Genomic DNA, 17,188 nt, shown 5'->3' with positions numbered 1-17,188 from the left:
GGAAGTGGTGGGTTCATGGATATGAAGATGAAAGTGAGTTACACTGATCTTGATGATTTGGATTCTCTAGAAAAATGAAATCCATTGTAGCTAAATAATAACCTATTTTTTTCAAGTTCCATTTTCACTTTCTCTCTAATTCCCATCATGCTAACAAACAAGGCAAATTGCATTTCTGTTGAAAGGGTGTTGATGATTTGGATTCTCTAGAAAAATGAAATCCATTGTAGCTAATAATAACCTATTTTTTCAAGTTCCATTTTCACTTTCTCCTAATTCATGCTAACAAACAAGGCAAATTGCATTTCTGTTGAAAGGGTGGTCATATTCAACCGCACCATGAATTGATTACCTGGATACATTGTATGAAAGCCAAAGATAATCTTTTAACTCTATATATGGTAGAGTCTAGATGTAGGGCTGTTTTAAACAGGAACAGCTCTAACAAGTAACAGCTGCAGACTAAAGTCTTTGATCTTGTGGGCTGTGACCCCACCACCTACACCAAGATCTCACTGTTTTCATCTTCTCAACAAGTAGGTGGGGCTGCTCACTTCCTTCTCCCTTTCTGATTCTCTAAACTAAACTGCCTCCTCCTTCACTACGTACTTTTTATCATATCACACACTCCTCACAACAAGCCCGTACATGATTGCAATAAATTAATCTTCCATTTCACTACTTAGGCAAATTGCATTTCTGTTGAAAGGGTGGTCATATTCAACCGCACCATGAATGATTACCTGGATACATTGTATGAAAGCCAAAGATAATCTTTTAACTCTATATATGGTAGAGTCTAGATGTAGGGCTGTTTAAAACAGGAACAGCTCTAACAAGTAACAGCTGCAGACTAAAGTCTTTGATCCTGTGGGCTGTGACCCCACCACCTGCACCAAGATCTCACTATTTTCATCTTCTCAGCAAGTAGGTGGGGCTGCTCACCATACTTCTCCTTTTCTGATTCTCTAAACTGCCTCCTCCTTCACTGCGTACTTTTTATCATATCACACACTCACTCACAACAAGCCCGTACCATGATTGCAATAAATTAATCTCCCATTTCACTACTTATTTCTTCATCTCCTTCATCTTCATGGAACGTCCTTCATAACCTTGTCCTTCTCTCTCTCCCCCTCCCCCCCATGAACACGATAATGGCCAAATCCCCCCACGACTCTTCCTTCTCCTTCTCTAGAAGGTACTTCCATTTCACCAAGAAACTCGTCCAGGAAGATGACGACGACCACCTCGAAGAACAGGTCCTCACCGTCACTCCATTATCCTCCCACCATTTCTGCCACCAACAACAACACTTCCCCAGCAAGATCAACAATCACTCTGTTTCCCGATTTAAGTCCGCATTCACTCTCTTCACCAGAAACCGTTCCCTCCACCAGCACCGTCAGTCCTCTCTGGTCGGAACCAGAGTGGTCGGCACTCTCTTCGGCAACCGTCGAGGCCGAGTTCACATCGCCTTCCAGGAGGACCTCAAGTCGCTCCCTCCATTCCTGATCGAGCTACCCACACCCACGAGCCTGCTGGTGAGAGAGATGGCTTCTGGGACAGTACGAATCGCGTTGGAATGCGACAAGGAGAAGAAGAAGAAGAAGAAGAACAGAGGTGGGAACCTGGTGGAGGAGCCGGTTTGGAGAAGCTACTGCAACGGAAGGAAATGTGGGCAAGCGAACCGGGTGGAATGTGGAGAAGAAGAGTGGAAGATAATGAAGGCGGTGGAGCCGATATCGATGGGAGCCGGGGTGATTCCGGCGACGTACGGTGGGTCTGGGGACGGCGAAGGAGAGGTGATGTACATGAGAGCGAGGTTCGAGAGGGTGGTTGGGTCGAAGGACTCGGAAGCATACTATCTCATGAACCCTGATGGAAGTGCAGGTCCTGAGTTAAGCGTTTATCTGCTCAGAGTTTAATTCGCTTTGCGAGATCCATTATTTGCCTCTAAATCTGATGTTAATGTTTGTTGCCTTCGATAATGGTAATTTTTAAACAAGTTATGTATTAATAGTGCATTAGAATAATGTCGCATTGTTTAGCTACAAATATAACTTGTTTGAACGCATTATGATTTTGAATGCAGAGCTAAGGAAACCCTTTTTCTTTGTAACAGAAAATACATATATTATGGGGTTAGTAAGTTTTGCCCAAAGTTAAGCTTCGTAATGAATATAAGATAAAAGCTCTCTCTCTCTCTCTCTCTCACTGCTTATGCAAACCACGCTAATAACATCGGTTTCAAGCTCTATCAAACTATCCTACGTAAGATCTCTGCTACCTGAAATTAATTTTAATATTTTGGATTTAAAATTTAAAATTTTTAATTATTTTATATAAAAATTATTTTTTGGCCTTGTGACAATTATAAGATTATTTTTATTTAAATCATGTATCTGTTAAAATAATAATTTATTAAATATATAAAATTAAAATTATATCAAATATGTAGAATCTAATTTTGATTTGCACGGTTGATTAGTGCGAGCTGGTTCCTACTTCCCCAGTAATGCCTTGCAGTACAGAACGGGTCTGGATCATCAGCATTCATGGGGTGCACCCAAGTTCCAATAAAAACTTCATAACTTATCAATATTTTATACATTATTAATTGAAGAAAAACAATCAGTAGCTTTCTGAAAAATAAAAATTAAAAAGGGGAGATTTGGATATAATGAGCTCCATAAATCCACTCAGTCAATAAGAATCTTCACATGATACAATAGAAAATGTTTTATTTAATTGAACAGTTATTAGATATTCTACTATATAATATTAAAAAAGAATCAAAATTTCAAATTTTTAGACAGAATAAACATGCATAGGAAGTATTTTCATCGTGAAAATTGTTTTAAATTTTTAAAAAAATGCATATTGATACTTGTCGAGCTGTAACTGAGACATTTATAGCCTATATATTAATTAATTAAAGATACTTTTAATGTGAGGATGTGGCTAATAAAGAAGTGTAGGAGTAGACATAACCATAAAAGACCTAGAAATGTGAAATAAATGGGGAGTGATAGTGTTAGGTAGATATTACGACTATTGGAGCATTTCTTGGTACCGACCTTGATGCAGTGGGCGAACAACGTCTGATTCTTTTTAACATTTTAAACTACTGTTGCTCTTTTATTTTATCTATATATGTTAAATAAATCCTCATAAACCAATATATATATATATATATATACTCACCCATGCATGTTTCAATTCTTTTTCTTGTTAAAGTTTTGTTCAAGAATGTTAAGATAGAAATTTATTAATTAATACAAGGTACTTCTCTAATTTTATTTATAAGATAAAAAAAGTATTTATTTTGATTTTATTTATAAGACATCTCAATTATTTTTTAATTTATTTTTACATGTTTGCCCATATTAAATGATGAGAAAGTTGTTAAATGCTAAAATATTTTATTTGTAAAGTAGGTAAATTTAATAGAGAAAAAGTTTTTAAAAAATGATAATAAAATCCTTTCGAATTATTTAAATGACAACTAGTTCCTTAAAATATCATAATTTTATTGAAATCCTTAGAAAACTTTTTTCAATAAATTTTAAATTGAAAAGATTATTTTACTATTATTGATAATTTGTTATTTCTTATTCAATTCTTGTGATTCTTTGAAAAAATGTTGTAATTCTTTAATCAAAAGTTGTGAAAGAGATTTGTTATTTTGAAAACTTGTTATTCAATAATAGAAATTATACTTGATAAATTGAGATTTCTTGTTCAATTCTTGCAATTCACAAAATAAAAATTTATTATTCCTTAAACAAAAGTTGTAATTGAGGCTTTTTTTTAATGACAAAAATTACACTTGATAAGTTATAATTTTTTATTTAATTCTTGTAATTTACATAAAAAAGTTACAGTTTCTTAAATAAAAGTTGTGATTAGGGCATGTTATTTTCAATAAAAATAAAATAGTTTTTTTATTGAAAAAATTATTGACAAAGAGGTCTTTAGGGACTTTATTGAAGAAATTTTATTATTAATTTTTCAAGTATTAACTTAATTAATTTTTAGATAAAATTTTGGGTTGTTACATAGTTTTTGACCAATTCAAGAAAAAAACTAAGAAAAATCAACCAATAGATAATTTTTTTTAAAAAAAACAAAATGGCATAGTTTTGGGTTATTGTATTTGATAAAAAAAAAAGAAAGAAAAGTCAGATTTCGTGGGTTTTGATCAATTCTCCATCAAGAATTGATTCATTTTCTATCAATGTTTTCAGAACCAAATTGAATGTTGAATTGAAAAGGTCAGTGATTTACAATTCACATGACTCAATCGAATTGGACCAATAATTAAATCAATAATGTAATAATTAATTTAAAAAATTATATTTACATATAATAATCTAAATATAAAAAATAAATATGAAATTGTTACTTAATTTTAAAATAAATCCAAATATATTAAGTTTATTATAATTTAACAAGTCACATGATACAAACATCAAATAATTAAAAAATGAGTCATTTTCTAAAAACAAAAAAGGATTATTTTTTGAGCTATTTGATTTTTAAGAATTGGATCCGATTCTCAATCCAAAATAATTTAATATAGCCCAACTCTCTAAACAATTTTTTAATTCAAATTAAATCGTTAACGACTTTTAATCATTGCTTTCTTCTTTCTAACTAGTTTTCTAGGGTTTCAACTTATAGGTACCAAATAAAAAATTGAAAAAAATTATAAGTATTAATAAGAGTATGTTTGCTCCCCTCCCCTCCATAATCTCCCCTCAAATTGGGAGGAGCCTCCCTCCCCTCTCCTCTCTGTTTTTTTTTTTTTTCAAATCAAACATACTCTGAATGACTATCTCAAGGATCAAGGCGCATGGTCGGTTCCAAGTATTGACTTTGCCAGTCTGGTGCGAATGTAATGAGAATGCAATTTTTAATGGATGTATGTCATGAATAGTGCAGCTTTTCATAAAGCATGTGGGAAGTCACATCATTTATAAATCATAGACATTGTCACTCGCATCAAACGCATGAGCATCAATCTGGAATGTAAGATTTTTTTTTTTTTTTTTTTACAAGGAATACAAGAGTATTATATTCTCAAACCTGCTCTAACTCTTGCTAGCAATGCCTTTTCTGACAGAGTTGGGCTGTCCATTAATGAGGCCCATTATGTTACAAGAAAATGAACATTGGGCCAAGTGGCCCACTGTTTTGGTAAATGCACTTCATATAATTTGGCTGGGCTACTACCCAATTGTGCGCCACTCTCAAGTCTTAACATTATGTGTTCTTTTTTTTTTTTTTCATTTTTTATTAAACACTGGTATAATAAATTCGAGACAAGATCAGGTATTGAGTATGTCTTTCAGTGGAGTCTAGTCCATGGGCCTGTTTTTTTTTTTAAAAAAACTGTTTTTTATTTTTGAAAATAAAAAAATTAAAAATTTTTTAGATAGGTGTTTTTCATTTAGCTATTTCCAAAATTATTTTCATTTTTTGTCTTTAAAAAAAAATAGAAAAAATTTTAAGTTATTTTCGTTTTATTTTTCTTATTTTTAAAACATACAACATTATATTCTTAAAAATTAGTTATTATTAATCACCACCATTAATTGTCTATAATCATCAGTATTAGTTTATTTTTAATTGACATAACCAAACATTTTCATTTTATTTTGTTTTAAAAACAATTTTAAAAGCTATATTACAAAATAGTTCTTAAAAATAAAAAAACAAGAATAGAAACTAAACAGGCCGTATATACCTGTTTTGAACCAAGGCTAAAGGGCAAAAAAAAAAAAAAAGCTTTTTTATGATTAAAAAATTCTTACTTTTATTATTCATCTTGCCATCCCATGTCCCAAAAAAAAAAAAAACTACGGTGGATACGAACTGAAATGCGTGGGTGATGTTCATGACAAGGGTTGGTTTGGTTTTGTTTTCATTTTTTACTTTTAAAAAATATTTTGTAAATCATTTTTTTAAAAATTATTATCAAAACAAAATAAAATAAAAAATTATTTGATTATGTTAATTTGAAAACGTTTTGAAAGTTTACACAAAAAGTTAATAGTGATAGCTGCTAATAGTTAATACAATGGCCTATGATAGTAGTTAGCCAAAACTGAAGATGATACATAACAGTTAAACTAAATATAATGTGCTTTAAAAATAAAAAACAAAAAAAATGAGAAAAAATTTAAAAATATTTAAATTTAAAACACTCACTCAAACGAAATTTTTTATTTTTTTAAAAATAAAAACCAAGCAGGCCTTTAGTTATTATAATTTTAACTCAATTGAAATTTAATTTTAAATTTTGATTTACTACAACTCATTTTTTTAATTTTAATTTGGTTGATAAATAATGGAATATGGGATAAGGTTTAATTAAAATAATTAAAGTTAATTTAAAATATTAAGGCTATCCATTAGAAACATTTGAATAATGACAAGGAGAATTACAATTAGATCCCAAAAATTTAAATTAATGACATTTAAGTTCTCGACAAATTTTTTAAAAAATTAATTAAAAATATCAATCTAAATAATTATAAATCAAAGGATTTTAATTGAAAATAAGTATTAAAGTATCAAATGCAACTCTTACATTGTAATAGAAATTTTGTTTGTAATTATTTAAATTGATATTTATTATTCATTGTGTAGAAAATTTTATTAAAAACCTACTCCCTCCGTTCGAAAATGTAAAGCATTTGTAACTGAATTTTACCTCTCAATAAAATAGTTATCAACTTTTAAACTAACCCTATCTTTTTATATTTATCCTTATTAAACACTTACAATAAATATGAAGTCATTTATTAATAGAAGTAACTTTAAAAAAAATATAATGATTATATCACAAAAGATTAAAAATGTCTTATATTTTTTAACATCCAACTCTTCAAAAAATTGCTTACATTTTTAAACAGAGGGAGTAATTGTTATTAATTTAGAATTCTAAGACTTAACTATCATTTTCTCATAAGGATATTTATCTATTAGGATTAGAATTTATTATTTTATTTTATCATTATCTTATGTTTATTTATCTTGATCAATAAAATAGAATATTAGCATCCTATGAGTGTTATCTTTTAATTTAAAATTTAAATTAGATTCAGGATTTAAATTTAAATTATTATTTTCAAAACTCTATAAATAAAACTAGGATTCTTATTTGTATTCAAATTTTGATATTTATTGAGAGAAATTCTTAAATAGACTAGATGCACCATTTCATTTGTGGTCTATCTAATAAAAATATGATATTTAAATAGTATTAAATATAAATTAATTATAATATTAATGATAGTAGAGAAAAAAAGAAAATAAATTAAATATGCATTTTGTTATAAGAATAAAATCAATTAAAAAATGTCACACAAAATTTTATTTAAATTACTTAAAGTATTTTAATTAAAAAAAATACAAATAACATGACATATCTGATCGACTTAAATATTTCTCGTTTATTGAATGGAATTTATGAGAACTTTAGCATTCTCCCTTCTTCTCTCTTTATCTTCCCTTTCTATTTTCTCTCTCTTCCCTTCCTCATTTCACATCACTCTATATGTAAACTTTAATTTAGTGCACCTTAGTTTTTATAATTTCAGAAATTTCAAACATTAGTTTTGAAGCTTAAAAAAAAATTTAGTCTTTATAGCTTTATTTTCTAAAATATAAAGACTAATATTTTAAATAATTAAAATTATAAAGATTAAATTACATCATGTCAAATTATAGTTTGATGATTTAATTTTAACCAATTCAAAAGTCAAAACCATGAAAGCTAATGGCTTGTTTGTTTTTCATTCTCTTTTTTATTTTTTAAAAATATTTTGTAATATATTTTTAATTTTCTTTCAAAACAAAACAAAAGGACAATCTATTTTCTTGTATTAATTTAAAAATAATTTTAGAATTAAAAAATTAATCAACAGTGATAGTTACCAATAGTTAATAGTGGTTGCTTATAATAATTATTGGTTAAAGTAATTTTAATTTTTAATAATTAAATGTAATGTATTTTAAAAACAAAAAATAAAGTAAAAATAGTTCTAAGATGTTTTTTTTAAAATAAAAACTGAAACAATTTTGATGACAATTAGATTTAAAATATTCCTTGAAACAAGTTTTTTTTATTTTTTTAAAAAATATTTTTGAAAATAAAAACCAAACATGTCCTTAAAGAATGAACGTTTCTAGAATAAAATATTAAAGGAACAAATCTGAAGTTATTAATTAGTACCGACGGGAAGCGTAGTGAGGTAGAGCCGTCAATTAGGGCCGAGCCCGTAGGGCCGGCCCTTTTAGGCCCGAAAAAATTGAGGGCCGGGCTTCCATTTTATCTTTAAAAATGTAAATCGGGCCTAAAAGGGAGCCCTTTTATGCCCGAAAATAAAAGGGCCGGCCCTTTTAGGCCCGTTTATAATTTTTTTTAAATTATAATATAAAAAAATAAAAGATTAAATATATAATTCAAGGAAATGAACATATTAAATACATTCATCCATCCCTTATTTATTTATTATGATAATATTAGTTAAGTTTAATTTTTATTGGTATTCACTTTGATGTTGCTATTTGATATTAGACCTAAATATTTTAGTTTTCTTTATTGTTGTGGTGTAAATTAATTTAAATTTATTTTCTTAAACTTAATTTTATGAATAATAACTTTTTTTATAATTATAAATATATATTTTATAATTTTTAATTGAAAAAATAATTTTAAAAAAATAGGGCCGAGGCCCTGAGGGCCGGCCCTTTAGCCCTGAGGGCTAGGGCCGGGCCTTAAAAAATGAAACCCTGACATGTAATCGGGCTTATTAGGGCCAGCCCGTTTAGGCCCTGACCCTTTAAGGGCCGGCCCTAATTGACAGCTCTATAGTGAGGCAGCACGCGTTTGGTGTAGGCAAATTAAAAACTAATAGAATCCATCGCTAAACCATATGTCGCCACTTAGTGCGCCTTTGGATACTCTCGATGGACCGATCTTTCTCTATTTGGTCACCCACGGCTACGAAACATCACATACTCTCAATTGACTTTTATTTTATGCTGTTATATGATAGGGTTAGATTTAAATATTATTATTTTCTAAATTCAAACAAAACATTTATCATTTTCCCTATTAAAAAAAGAGAATATTGATTTCTAAATAATAAGTTTAAGAGCGTCTTAAATTTTAAACATAATTTTTGTATAATACTCTGTTTCAACTTTTAAAAACATTATAATTTAATTATAATATTAATAAAAGTTAACTTTGATTGTGAGCTAATTTAAAAATGATAAAAAATGATCCTAAAAATTGCATAAAAGGGCCATGCACCTCAAAAAAATTACAGAAAATGATTAAAAAAATTTCTTGGTTTTTTCCTTTAATTTTTGATGTCCTTTTCTATCATTTTCAAGTTAACTAACGGTTAAAGTTAATTTTTATTAACGGCGAGTTAAATTGTATTGTTTGTAAAAGTTAAAAAGAAGTACTTCCTCCATCCCAAATTATTAGATATTTTTAAATAAAATTTTACATATTAATAAAGCTCATTAAATAGATTTTATAATTTTACTTTTTCAAAACAAATATATAAACTTTCAAAACTATTTTTCATTTAATAATCTATTAATGAAAGAATATTGAAGAAAGAGAATATATAGAAAGGGTAATATTAAAAAATATCATTAATAAAATATTATTTTTATTAAAATATCTTATATTTTGAAATATTAAATTTTTTAAAAAATATTTTATAATTTAAGATGAAGGAAATATTATATAAAAAATAAATTTAAAATTTTATACTCTTATAAACCCATCATTTAAGAGTTCAGTTAACTCTTAACCATTATTTTAATCTAAGCCATGTGCATGTGTTGCACCGAAATTAAAGCTCTTGGAAAATGGGTCCCGTGAAGACATCAAATTGCTCACCTTTCTTCAAAACCCAGGATGAAGTGATTGGCTTTTGCGAAATTTTGTCGTCTTACTTGTATTAGCAAGGGAAAAAGAAAACAAATGTTTTTAAATATATAAATAATAATTTAATCTCTCAAAATATTATAATTTTAAAAAAATTTATAAAAATTTTTTTATTATTAATAAATTTATATAAATTATTAAATTATTTTTATTGAAAATAAATGATTCATAAGTTTTATTTAAATATTCACAATTTTTCTTTTTATATTCACAACAATACAATCAGCAAATAAAAAATTTAACATACTAAGTGATAATTTGTTATTGCATTATTGCTAATATAAAAAGATAAGTTGTAAATATTTAAATAAAACTTGTGAATCATTTATTTTCAATAAGGGTAATTTAATAATTTATATAAATTTGTTAATAATAAAAAAAATTTTTAGAGACTTCTAAAAAATTATAGCATTTTGAGAGATCAAATTACTATTTACATATTTTGAAGAAATTTTATTGTTATTTTTTCTATTATTAACCCACAAATTCCAGAAATGGCTTTTAGTCAATATGCTTTGAAATAAAATTACATTCATTTTTTTCTCATGTACTCCATTCATTTTAAATTATAAGATACTTATAAATAAAATTTTATATACTAATAAACCTCATTAAATACACTAAATAATATTATTTTTTAAAATAAAAATATAAAATTTTAAAAATATCCTTCATTTAATAACCTTAAATCTATATTTAATTAGTATTAAATAGAGAGAAAAAAGGTAAAATTAGAATAAACCTATTTAATAAAACTTTAATATTTTTAAAGTATCTTATATTTTGAGACGATAAATATGCTATAATTTGGGATAGAGGATATATTACGTAAAATCATTAGTGAATTGCACTACTTTATTTGGCCAAACAGTGAATTACGCAACTCATAACTTCAATATGGATAATATATATATATATATATATTATAATTTCATATAAATCTCACATGTATATCGAATATTAATATTATATGACAAAACAAGATTTTGTGGATTTTTTCGTTTCAGGATTCATTTTTTTATTGTAGAGAAAATACAATTATTAGCCTATATAATTTTATCATGTTTTGTTATTAATTCTTGCATTTATATATATATATATATATATATATATTCCAGCGAGTCCCTCTAGTTCTTCCTGTATGCAATATGGGTTCATTTTCTTTCAAATATTTTCAGGGAGTGATGATATGACACTAACAACGTTAAGTTATTTGATTTATGAGTGATGATATTAAATCTTGTGTTGAATATTAAAATAAGGAAAAGTTGTCAGTATAATAAGAAAATAAAAAGAGGACAAAGGCTTAAACAAAACAAGCTCCATGCACAAAATTTAAAGGGTTAAAGAGCAAATTTTAAGTTATTAACTTTCAAATTAAAAGATGCAGATTCAACTTGTGATAACCTAAAATTAAAAGAAAAATTTAGGTTGAATTACATTAAACACCTCTAAATCTAAATCCAAGCAAGTCTATGTCACCTACTGGCAAGTTTGAATAAATTTGTATTTAAGCATGTGCAAGTTGAGACTTGTTCTAGAATTGATTTTGCATTGAAGCAACTTAGGGTAAAACTATATCTCAAAATCTAAAAATATAAACCATTTTTAACAATGATAATGGCTTGTTAAAATTTTCATTTGATTTGAACATTGATAATATAGAATCATTGGTTTAGAAGAAATTTTATGATACTAATTGCATTTTTTAGAAAAACTTATGAGGCAAAATTGATCTTTAACCTTAGCCAAAATTTTCAATTGACAATCAACATTAGTCAAACATTACTTTAGAAAGAAATTGTACCACTTTTTTAAACTTTTGAGCTAATATTACTCCAATCTAAAGTTAAGGATTTTAGTTGCATTTGGCAAAAACTTCCAAAACAAGTTTTTCCATTAATCCAAATTTATAAGCCATTTAACTTGGTTCAAAAATTGATAAAGGCATTATTTGATGCATAACGGTAAAAGATTTGAATCCACAGTAACCAAAAATCACTTTTTGATACAGGCAAATACCATCATTGGAATAACAGTCTTCATTAAGAAGAGATCATTGATTGATTCTAATTTAAACATGCCAACATCTTCCTTTAACATCAGCAGTTACACATCATATAATTTAACATAATTAGTGTCACATTATTATCTCTATGAAAATATCTAAAAGTGGAAGAACTAACATTGCATTTGGAATAAACTAGAGAGACCAAAAACCAAAAAAAAAAAAATAAACTAATAACAAAACACAATAACACTGTAAGCACTAATACTTATGCTTCCGACTATTTTGTATGTGTTTGGTTTTTTGTTAAACAAAAGTCAATTGGTTAAAAATTCATTTAATAAAAATTAGTTTAATAAAAATAAGTTGTTGTTGTGAAATTTGTGTTTAGATATATTTTTTCACAAGTTAATTTAACAAACTCAAAGTTGTTTGGATTACTCCTTCCATCCTTATATATAAGGTATTTTTTTAAAACTTATTTTGTCCCTAAATAGAAGGGATGACAATGATATTTTTAAGTAATTAGATAATTTTACTCTTATCTTGAAAAATAAAATATATCATTAATTGATTGTTTTTCTAACTACCATCATGATATTAATTATGATATTATTAGGGGTAAAATTAAAAAATTATTGTGTTTTTATGTAAGTTCAATTAAATAATAAACATTTATTGGTGTACGAGACTCAGTTAAAAATACTTTATATATAGAAACGGAGGGAGTATTTATAGTGAAATGTGCTTGTGAATGTATAATTACCAACAAAGATATTGACTTATGATAATTTATAATTTTTATTATATAAATATAATATATTTAAAATTTTTTAAAAGGACTTTTAAAAAGCTACTATTTTTAATTTTTAGAAAAGTATATTTAATAGTAATTTGGAACATTTAAAATAAAATTTTTAAAGAAAATCTATAACCAAATAATATTTGAATTCAAATTACATTTTAAAAGACTTCTAAATGGTGAGAGTGATAATCAAACGGGCTCTTAAATTCGAAGGATTCATGCTTTCAACTTCGACTTGAGGACAGTTGTGGAAGTGAAGTGCCGTGCATCTCCCAACTTAAAATAGTAAACTGACATTAAATATATCGTCGTGTTTAGTTGAAACATGTGCAATAATTATACATGCAATCAAATATATCCATCGCCTTAACTAATTATTTCACATATACTCTAATCACGCCACATTTAACAATTGTCTAGCAAATCATAATATGTTTGTTTTAATGTAAAACAACACAGAGTCAAAGTTTACAAACAAGTTGACCAAAAAGAAAAAGTATACTAACAAAATTAGATATTTAATAGTTTGTTCTTTTTTTTCCCCGATACAATGATAATTCATAGCAATTACCTATATGCAAAGGAATTTGACGTTACTTTTTTTATTGTTAATTTTAAAAAATATATTGAACCAAGGGAAAATTTAATTTAAGATCCTTTGACCACACTTAATGAAAAAGAATACTCCTTTAATTCTAAAACTTTACTTTAGACCAAGAGTAATGAAATGAAATTAAAATGTTGAGAAAAATAATAAGATTAACTTTCTTTCAATTTTTTTTAAATTTCTTTGGATTCCCTTTTCCTTCACTCTTTTTCTCTAAAAATATTCTCTCACTCTGATTCATACCCAGAAGAAGAAGAAGTTGCCGTAATCCAATCTTATGTTAGTGTAATCCTTGGGGCTTCTTGCAACTAATCCAGCATTTGATCCAATGATCCTTGCCTGTTGAAACTACTCTTACTATTATGCTACAGTTACTCAACAACCCTCAATTTGAGCTTCAAAATATGATGTTTTGTGGAAAGTATCCATTTCTATGTCCCTCTTAGGGCTAAAATGTCAAGTAAGCCAAAAACATTGGGTTTCTTAAACTTTGGATATAAAAATAGATAGGACACATTGCGACTAAAGGCGCTAAGTGGAGCCAAGGTTTTGAAAGGAATGATATGCTAGCAGTCTTACCCTCAGAGTGTTACCCGTTATGTTCTCTCCTCCCCTTATCTAAGAGCATCTGTGCTCTCAAAATATTTTCATGTTTCATTGTTGTTCACCGCAAGCGCACGGGTCGTAACAGGTAATATAAAATGAGTAAAGTATCATTCTCTTGAGAATTTGTTTAAAAATGATAATTAAGTAAAAGACTAAATGAGTTCCACTAAGTCGAGCCAAACATAATTAGGAAAATGTTTATTTTGCAAATTAAATTAACACTAGAAAATAAAGGAAAGAGATTGATTCACAGATTTCAAGCACAAATTAGGACCTAAGATTATTTATTTCCCTTGCATTTCATAACACTAAAATTATCTTCTCTCATAAATACTAACCTAGAGTTCTAAAAATACTCAAAAAAGCTCTCTCAAGTCATAAACAAGTGTTTAGTTAAATTAATTGCCCAATCTCTTATTATAATTAATAAAACTCAATTTTTAACACCAACCTTAATGTAAATATTAATGTAAATATAAGGCTAGCAAGTATATTTCTATCTTACTAGCAAAACCATCCATTCAACATGTAAATATTAAGTTCTTGCTCTATTTTACCCAAGTTCTATACTCAATCTAGCCCTCTTAAGCATCAATCAAGTGAAGCTAACATCTAAATGGTGGCCAATTACTTAGAAGCATTAAGAAAAGAGTATCATAAACACATATATATCATTAATCACAAAAAGAGAAGAGGAACTTAATGTTAATCCATGCAAGAGTTCAAAATAATTTTAGAGCAAAGAGTTTAGTTACTCGTAAACATTAAAGAGTTACAAATACACAAGATATTCACAGCCATTACAAGATTACAAGACAAGAAATGGAGAAGAAAGAAAGGAACCGAAGAAATGGAGCCTCAAATCTTTTCAAAGCTTTAATTTTTAAACCCAACTCATCTAAAGCTTAAACCCTAACAATACAAAGCTCATAAAGTGTCTTCAAGTGAGTAGAATGACTTCTACATTGAGCTCTCTAAATATAAGTATCTTACCTAATCAATTTAAGACTTAATAAAACGTAACGTTTTTCTGACAATAGTGAAAGTCGTTAATTGAAATCACGACTTTGGCAGTTTTACACTATTTTTGCAACTAACAAAAATTATTCACTTTATGTTTGATTCCTTCATCCAAAATCATCTACAAAGCTACAAAAATGCTTCTAATTAAATCTTCAACCAAAATAACACGAAATTTTGCCAAAAATATCAAATCAAAATCAAGAATACAACTCAAAACAAAATACACATTTTCCTAATTTGGGCAATAAAAATATATACAATTGAGTCAAAATGGATTAGAATCTAAGAAAAATATAATGAAATAATATGAAATTCTAGAGGTTAACACTAATCCTTATTAAAAAATTTTTCGTATTGATAATATTGTGATATACTCCCAAATTAGATTTCACAAATTAGAATATTTCAGTAAAATTTTAAAATTAAGAGTTCTTTTACTAGTAATATATAGATTGATTCACAACTACTTTATAGTCAATTCCACTAATTTTGCCACTGTATTGCATTCTATATAGGAACTGAAATTTCAAGAAAATCTTGGGAGATTTGAAAGACATCTTCTCGATGACCTATTGTAATTATAAATAATTTTATATAAGGAAATGAATAACTTCAATATAAATAATAAATAACTCATTTTATCATTATTACAACACTTGTAATAAAATTAAAATTTAGTAATGATACAAATAACTCCTATAAGTTAATAAACAACTTGACGTAAGAAACTGAACTACTCATTTTGTCATGATTAAAACATTTGAAATAAAATCAAAATTTAGTAATGGCATAAACAACTTTTGTAGACAAATAAACAACTTTATGTAAGAAAATGAGTAATTTCGGTATAGGCAATAAACAAATTGTTTTATCATGATTACAATACTTGAAATAAAAAAACACAAAAAATTGTTGTAAGTTAGCTAACTACTTCATGTAGGGAATGAACAATTTCAATGTGAATAATGAAAAACTCATTTTATCATGAATACAATACTTGGAATAAAGTTAAAATTTAGTAATGACACAAATAATTTTTGTAGGTTAATGAATAACTTGATTTAGAGAAATAAACAATTCATTTTACCATAATTACAATATGAAATAAAATCAAGATTCAATAATAGTATAAACAACTTATGTAGGTCAATAAACAATTTGATATAGAAAAATGAATAACTCATTTTATCATGATTATAATACTTTGAATAAAATCAAGATTTAGTAATAACATAAGTAACTCTTATAAATCAATGAATAATTTCATGTAATAAAATGAACAACTTCAATAAAGAACCAGAAGAGATAAGGGACAATAAGATAATTTCACTTTGTATTTTAATTTCACTTTAGTACCCTAATCTAAAGTGAATTTTCAAAGTTTAAGTAGCTTTTTTTTTTATAAAGTGTGGTCAATGGGTCTTAAATGAAATTTTTTCTTGAACCAAAAGAGGTCATCATCTAACCCATTATTGATCAATTTTTCCTTGTTCAATATGAATCCAGCATACGTACATAATGACATAAAGTCAGCATCAAATTCACAAACTATGATCAACTTGAATATATATATATATATATATATTGATTGTTGGATAGGAAGGGACAATGAAAAATTAAAATTTTAAAATTTCTATCCTGATATGGATCAAACAGACTCATTTAAGTCAAGATAGTTAAAAGAATTACCTTTTAATTTTTTAAACTTAGCGCATGTTTTCTTCAAGAGTTTGAATCTCAGGAGCTGACAACGTAGATTTGCTCCCTCTACCAGTATTCACACGTATAGCTCTCTAACCCAAAAAGTGTGCTAGCGCTCCCAGCGTCCATTCTTCTTTGAACGTTAGTTTTCTTTTCTATAGAGTATTTTGTGGCTCTCAAAGTGTTTTTATTGTCAGAATTTTTCTAACTCGCTCATTCTACATAAAGGACATCCCTTAAAAGCTCGCAAAAATTTAATTAAATTTATCTCATAAATTTAATCCATGATGTCATATCTAATTTAAATTTATCTTATAAATTTAAATTATAAAACTAGCATAATATTCTCTCATATCATGTTAGTTATTAAATTTAATCTATCATATAAAATTAAATTTAAAACTAATATAATATAATATAATATATATCATATATACATATTATATTATATATATA

General features: G+C 26.9%; 1 protein-coding gene across 1 annotated transcript; it reads left to right on the top strand.

Annotated features, from left to right (window-relative positions):
* Positions 1–997: 997 nt before the first annotated feature.
* LOC129311990 (protein MIZU-KUSSEI 1) lies at positions 998–2,090 on the top strand. The gene has a single exon (XM_054954525.1). It carries the CDS (start codon positions 1,146–1,148, stop codon positions 1,926–1,928), a length of 783 nt encoding a protein of 260 aa, XP_054810500.1. The 5' UTR covers positions 998–1,145; the 3' UTR covers positions 1,929–2,090.
* The last annotated feature ends 15,098 nt before the right edge of the window (positions 2,091–17,188 follow it).

Source organism: Prosopis cineraria, unplaced genomic scaffold (assembly GCF_029017545.1).
Source record: "Prosopis cineraria cultivar Desert tree isolate PC_DT_omini unplaced genomic scaffold, ASM2901754v1 PC5, whole genome shotgun sequence".
Classification (NCBI taxonomy): Eukaryota; Viridiplantae; Streptophyta; class Magnoliopsida; order Fabales; family Fabaceae; genus Prosopis; species Prosopis cineraria.
Note: the sequence above shows the minus strand (reverse complement) of the source record. Positions and strands in the feature narration are given on the sequence as shown.

Coding starts and splice junctions, on each gene's coding strand:
- LOC129311990 (XM_054954525.1), top strand. CDS start 1,146: ATGAACACGATAATGGCCAAATCCCCCCACGACTCTTCCTTCTCCTTC.